At 48.3% G+C, this 6,999-nt stretch overlaps 1 protein-coding gene across 8 annotated transcripts in view; it reads right to left on the reverse strand.

The window, feature by feature from the left end:
• Window positions 1-6,999, reverse strand: part of creb3l4 (cAMP responsive element binding protein 3-like 4) — a 9,946-nt gene continuing 2,947 nt past the window's right edge. For all 8 annotated transcript variants that reach the window (XM_061717857.1, XM_061717855.1, XM_061717852.1 and 5 more), the window contains 7 exons: window positions 4,955-5,326; window positions 3,612-3,701; window positions 3,381-3,487; window positions 3,113-3,181; window positions 2,945-3,029; window positions 2,697-2,790; window positions 1-1,803 (listed from right to left, as the gene is read on the reverse strand). In XM_061717857.1, the coding sequence (XP_061573841.1) occupies window positions 1,487-1,803; window positions 2,697-2,790; window positions 2,945-3,029; window positions 3,113-3,181; window positions 3,381-3,487; window positions 3,612-3,701; window positions 4,955-5,326 (1,134 nt within the window). In that variant the 3' untranslated portion in view covers window positions 1-1,486. The remainder of the gene's footprint in view (window positions 1,804-2,696; window positions 2,791-2,944; window positions 3,030-3,112; window positions 3,182-3,380; window positions 3,488-3,611; window positions 3,702-4,954; window positions 5,327-6,999) is intronic.

Raw genomic sequence — 6,999 nt, forward strand, 5'->3', positions numbered from 1 at the left:
TTCCCAGAAAAACCTAATTTATTATTATTATTCTTCAACAAAAGCTGAGCAGGAACCAAACAAACCAGGAACATGCTAAAGCTAGTAACATGAGTTTTAGCATGCTAAAGCTAATGCTGTAACAAGTCATATTAAACCTTCATATTTTATCATTTAAAAATGTTTTCTTATTCACAATGCTAAAGCTAACAGCTTAAGCATGCTAATGTCACATCAAGACTGTTATACCTAAATGTTACCACATGAGCTTTAGCATGCTAAAGCTATTATTACATAACAGGCTTTAATACGGCTAAGCTAACCTCTTTATCATTCACTTTACTAAGCTAAGGCTTATTTTACAGCATGAGCTTTAGCATACTGAAGCTAAAGGACTAGCGAACCCTCCGCCGGCAGCATTCAGGCTAGCTATCAAAACAGCTAGTCCAGCTAAGGTGTGCTAAAGATGCTAATGCTACATTAGTGTTTTTCACCAGATAACCCTGCTAGCTTCAAAGTTAATTCTCCACATAAAAATTAAAATTCCACATTAAAAATGTTGCAGCTGCGATTAAAACCCATTAAGGAGTAATTTTTACTAAAACTCAAAAATATCATCAAACCTCTGATCTGCGTATAAAAGATATAAAACAATCGATTACTTTTAGCTCGTTGGCCGGCTAAGCTGCTAGCACGCTAAGCTGCTAGCACGCTAAGCTGCTAGCACGCTAAGCTTCTAGCATGCTAAGCTTCTAGCACGCTAAGCTTCTAGCACACTAAGCTTCTAGCACACTAAGCTTCTAGCATGCTAAGCTGCTAGCACGCTAAACAGACACTGGAGCTGATTCATCTCCTTTTCCAGATTCGGTACCGGTCCTGTTCCGGTCCAGTTCTGGTCCTGTTCCGGTCCAGTTCTGGTCCAGTTCCGGTCCAGTTCTGGTCCAGTTCTGGTCCAGTTCTGGTCCCGTAACTCAGTTTTACGTCTTAGAACCAGAAGATCCAATAAAACCTTGATTAGAGCAGAAGAACTATAGGGGATTTTCTGTGCCAAAATTAAATAAATAAATAAATAATGAATGAATTAATTCATTCATTCAAATGGGAATTAAACATATCATTAATTAATTAAATGTGTCATTCATTAATTAAAATATAATTCATTTTAAGTAAAAAAAAATATTTAATTATTTCAGTATTTAATTAATTCATGACACATTTAATTACTTAATTGAATGTGTCATTAATTAATTAAAATGGGAATTAAATATATAATTCATTAATTAAATGTCATTAATTAATTAAAATGTAATTCATTTTAAGTAAAAAATGTTTTAATTATTTCAGTATTTAATTAATTAATTAATTAATTAGTTATGTATTTATTTATCTAATTTTGGCACAAAAAAATCCTCCATTCAGAACCACCACCAGTCCCAGAACTGCCCAGCCGGCGGGTCGGTACCCGGGTCGGTACCAGAACCCGCTGATCTCCCAACGGTCCCTCCGGCTACATTTCATCGGCGTGGGCCGGTTTAGCCGCGTCTGGACCTCCGGTGAGTCCGGTGGTTCCGGTGGGTCCTGTCGGCCCGGCAGCAGCCGACCCGTTCCCTGGTTCTGGTTGGTTCCCCACTTGGGCGGTGTCCTCCAAAGCTGCATGTTCTGGTTCTTCTCCTGGTTCCTGCTGGACCGGCGTCTCCGGAGGTCGTGATTGGCCGAGCTCAGGGGGCGGAGCCGGGTCGGCCGGGTCGGCCCGGGCCGGCGGTTCTTCTCCGTCCCCGTCGGGTCGGTACGACGACGGGTCCGTCAGGATGTTCCTGGAAACGACTGCAGAGACAAAGACGGTGAGTCTGGAGTCGATGACATCACAGCGCCGCTCGGGCGTCGCCGCGGCGACCCGGCCCAGGAGACCCAGGTCTGACCCACGGCGGCATGCTAAGATGCTAGCATCTTAGCATGCTATCATGCTAAACTGCTAGCATGCTAAACTGCTATCACGCTAAGATGCTATCACACTAAACTGCTAGCATGCTAAGATGCTAGCATGCTAAGATGCTAGCATGCTAAGATGCTAGCATGCTAAGCTGCTAGAATGGGCGGTGCCGCTAGCGTCGCCACCCGTCCCTTGAAATACGGAATTGTTACGTAATTGGGAATTAAAAGTTGCTATTGAACCAATACAGACATTAATAATATAAACTACAGGTGAAGGTCGGAACATTTGAATATACTGCATCCAAAATTTTAACAAATAAAGGTTTAACATATGTTTCGGGTTTATTTTCGGGTTTTTTCGGGTTTATTTTCGGGTTTATTTCCGGGTGTGTTTCGGGTTTTTTCGTGTCTTTTTCGGTTTAACATATCTTGCTGTAATGTAATGAGACTATGTAAAATATTAGTTTCACCTTTTAATGTGAATTATTGAAATAAATTAACTTTTACACCATATTTTAATTTTCCGACCTTCACCTGTATCTATATTTATATTTACCATAAAGCATAGGCTAGTTCAGTTGCTAGCATAGGAGGCTAGTTCAACTGCTAGCATATGCTAGTTTAGCTGCTAGCATAGGCTAGTTCAGTTGCTAGCATACGCTAGTTTAGCTGCTAGCATAGGCTAGTTCAGTTGCTAGCATAAGAGGCTAGTAGTGGCAGCGTTAGCAGCAGTGTTAGCAGCAGCGTTAGTGGCAGGGCTAGCAGCAGCGCTAGCGGGGACACACCTCCTCGGGGTCGGAGGTCGTCGTCGGTGGACGGCAGGCGACTGAAGGGACTGAAGCTCGGCAGGATGATCAGAACCAGAGACACCAGGATGATCTGGGGAGAGAGGGGGGTTAGAACCGGGTCTGGGTCTGGTCCAGAACCAGAACCAGGTCCAGGTCCTGGTCCTGGTCCAGGTCCTGGTCCTGGTCCAGGTCCTGGTCCAGGTCCATGTCCAGGTCCAGGTCCAGGTCCAGGTCCAGGTTCTTACCAGCAGGCAGGTGCTGGTCTGGGCTCCTTTACTGGCCGTCCTCCGGATCAGAGTCTGCAGCTGCTGCAGCTGAGAGAGCAGAGACCTGCGGAGGAGAGGAGGTTACTGGGGGGTCAGGGGTCAACGGGGGTCAGGGGTCACCGGAGGGTCAAAGGTCGGGGTTCGTACGTGTTGCGAGTCTCCAGCTGCTCCACCGTCCTCCGGAGATCCCGGTTCTGCTGCAAACACGCCGCCGCCCTGAAACACAGCCACGCCCACAGGAAGTGATGTCACCGGGTCAGCCACGCCCACAGGAAGTGATGTCACCAGGTCAAACACAGCCACGCCCACAGGAAGTGATGTCACATGTAACACACAGCCACGCCCACAGGAAGTGATGTCACCGGGTCACATGTAAAACACAGACACGCCCACAGGAAGTGATGTCACCCCGTACCTTCCCTCCAGTCCGTCCACGTACTCCTTCCGGCGCCGCCGGCTGTCCTGGGCCGACTGCTTGTTCCGGATCTTCCTCCGGACCCGTTTCAGGACCCGCTCCTCCGCCTGCGGGTCAGAACCGGAGTCAGGTCAGAACCGGAGTCAGGTCAGAACCGGAGTCAGGTCAGAACCGGAGCCGGGTCCCCTGACCCGTGTGGGCGGGGCCTGACCCGTGTGGGCGGGGCCTCACCTTGGTGAGCGGCAGGTGGGGCGGCAGCGACACGCCCTCCTGGATCAGCAGCTGCTGCTCTTCCTCCGTCAGACGCAGGTCCGGGAACGACTGCAGAACCAGAACAAGGAGTCAGGGGACCGGGTCAGAACCTCCGGGTCAGAACCTCCGGGTCAGAACCGGAGGTTCTGACCCTCATACGCGCAAAAATTCTCCGATACCACTCCATTGTTATTGTAGTTACTGATTAGCGCTGCTAGGTGTGGCGCCCCCCAGTGGGGATATTTTTACTGGATAATATGTATTTCTTCGTGGTGCTCGAAACCCGGAGACTGTTGGGGGGGGGCTGATAAGAGGGGGGGCCGAGGAAGGCGTTGAGTTGAGGGAGGTGGTTATCAGTAAGTGTGTGTGAGCGGTAAGTCCACGAACTTCACTCAGAGCTGCTCCTCAGCCAATGTCCTTGGTGTTATCAGACGGCTCGGTCAGTTCTGAAACAGGTCCACAGATGTTCCTGAGAGGGGAGGGTTAGTGGGGGCAGAGTCACCTTGTTTACATTCCACCAGGGAGATTGTGAACAGAGCGATTGGCCAAACCGCCCTGTCAAGGCCAGATTATAGAATCAACAATTATATTAAAGAACAGACAGACTCAGTAATTTTCCGTCTGCCTTCAGTCTCTGGTTCATCAATGGCGACTCCAATCAGAAGAATTTGTGATCAATTCCCGCCAAGCCGAGCTTCCAACTTCTCCAAGGTCTTATCCATCTTACCAATGAGCTCAAAGACGCCGCCAGCCTGCGATTCTGTTCAAGAATCACATCCAGCTTACGGCTTTGCTCCCCCAGCGTTAAAGTCTGAGTGTTGATCACCTTGCTTGATCCTTCAGCCACGTCCGGCAGCTCTGAAAGAGCCAGAACAGCTGTCGACTACTTACGCGTTTGTCGGTAGACCAGGAATCCCCCTCCTCCCATCAAGAGAAATCCTGCTATCATTAATCCAATTATGAAGCATCTTCAACGTCCTCGACAGACAGAATCACCAAACACAACGGTTTCCAATGTATCCAGGAATCCATTGTGTATCCAGCAAAAAACCTCCCGTCGGGGCAGGAGGGCTCCCTTACCCCCTGACTTCTGGTTGTGCTGAGAGACCAGTTAATCAATTCCATGATTGTAGAGTTTGGGAGGAGTGAAAAGGAGAGACTCTGAAGACGAGACAGGACAAAAGCAGCAGCAGCAGATAGGGAGGGAGAGGAGCAGAAAAAGCGTCCGCCTTCGTCGAGAGCCGGAAGAAGAAGAGCTATAGATATATTGATCCTCAGCTGTGATATAATGAGCGTATACCACGGCGGTCAGGAAGTCTCACCGGGTCTCCGTCGGCTCCGCCCCCCTCCAGCTCCGGCAGCTCGTGGACCACGCAGGCGTCGGGGAGCAGCAGCGGGGATTGGCCACACCCCCCCAGCTGGATGGAGACCACGCCCCCTCGGCCCTCGGCCCCGCCCAGCCCGGTGATGTCATAGACCACCTGGTAGACGGTCGCCTGGCTGGTTGCCATGACGACGGGCTCCTCCGAGGAGGAGACGTCGCCGCTGTCGCTCTCCGAGGACTCTGGCTCCGCCCCCGATGGCTCCGCCCCCAGCTCAGGCTCCGCCCCCAGATCCGGCTCCGCCCCCAGACCAAACACCTCGTTGGGGTCGACGGCCTGCAGGACGTCCTCGGGTTCACTGTCGGCGAGAGCCTGGAGGGGGAGGAGCCGAGACGTCGTTACGATCCGTAAACCCCGCCCCCTTTTGATATCTATTTTTCAGTTGCTAGCATAGGCTATTTCAGCTGCTAGCATAGGCTATTTCCGTTGCTAGCATAGGCTATTTCAGCTGCTAGCATAGGCTATTTCAGTTGCTAGCATAGGCTATTTCAGCTGCTAGCATAGGCTATTTCAGTTGCTAGCATAGGCAATTTCAGCTGCTAGCATAGGCTATTTCAGTTGCTAGCATAGGCTATTTCAGCTGCTAGCATAGGCTATTTCAGTTGCTAGCATAGGCTATTTCAGTTGCTAGCATAGGCTATTTCAGCTGCTAGCATAGGCTATTTCAGCTGCTAGCATAGGCTATTTCAGCTGCTAGCATAGGCTATTTCAGCTGCTAGCATAGGCTATTTCCGTTGCTAGCATAGGCTATTTCAGCTGCTAGCATAGGCTATTTCAGTTGCTAGCCTAGGCTATTTCAGCTGCTAGCATAGGCTATTTCAGTTGCTAGCATAGGCTATTTCAGCTGCTAGCATAGGCTATTTCAGTTGCTAGCATAGGCTATTTCAGCTGCTAGCATAGGCTATTTCAGTTGCTAGCATAGGCTATTTCATCTGCTAGCATAGGCTATTTCAGTTGCTAGCATAGGCTATTTCAGCTGCTAGCATAGGCTATTTCAGTTGCTAGCATAGGCTATTTAAGCTGCTAGCATAGGTTATTTCAGCTGCTAGCATAGGCTATTTCAGTTGCTAGCATAGACTATTTCAGTTGCTAGCATAGGCTATTTCAGCTGCTAGCATAGGCTATTTCAGTTGCTAGCATAGGCTATTTCAGCTGCTAGCATAGGCTATTTCAGTTGCTAGCATAGGCTATTTAAGCTGCTAGCATAGGTTATTTCAGCTGCTAGCATAGGCTATTTCAGTTGCTAGCATAGGCTATTTCAGCTGCTAGCATAGGCTATTTCAGTTGCTAGCATAGGCTATTTCAGCTGCTAGCATAGGCTATTTCAGCTGCTAGCATAGGCTATTTCAGTTGCTAGCATAGGCTATTTCAGTTGCTAGCATTGGCTATTTCAGCTGCTAGCATAGGCTATTTCAGCTGCTAGCATAGGCTATTTAAGCTGCTAGCATAGGTTATTTCAGCTGCTAGCATAGGCTATTTCAGTTGCTAGCATAGGCTATTTCAGCTGCTAGCATAGGCTATTTCAGCTGCTAGCATAGGCTATTTCAGCTGCTAGCATAGGCTATTTCAGTTGCTAGCATAGGCTATTTCAGTTGCTAGCATAGGCTATTTCAGCTGCTAGCATAGGCTATTTCAGCTGCTAGCATAGGCTATTTAAGCTGCTAGCATAGGTTATTTCAGCTGCTAGCATAGGCTATTTCAGTTGCTAGCATAGGCTATTTCAGCTGCTAGCATAGGCTATTTCAGTTGCTAGCATAGGCTATTTCAGCTGCTAGCATAGGCTATTTCAGCTGCTAGCATAGGCTATTTCAGTTGCTAGCATAGACTATTTCAGTTGCTAGCATAGGCTATTTCAGCTGCTAGCATAGGCTATTTCAGTTGCTAGCATAGGCTAGCAACCTCGTCAAAATAATACCATTGCATAAAAATAAGATCCCCGCCAAAATAAGATCCTCGCCAAAATAAAATCCTAATCAAAATAACAA

This window comes from Cololabis saira, chromosome 3, assembly GCF_033807715.1.
Source record: "Cololabis saira isolate AMF1-May2022 chromosome 3, fColSai1.1, whole genome shotgun sequence".
Classification (NCBI taxonomy): Eukaryota; Metazoa; Chordata; class Actinopteri; order Beloniformes; family Belonidae; genus Cololabis; species Cololabis saira.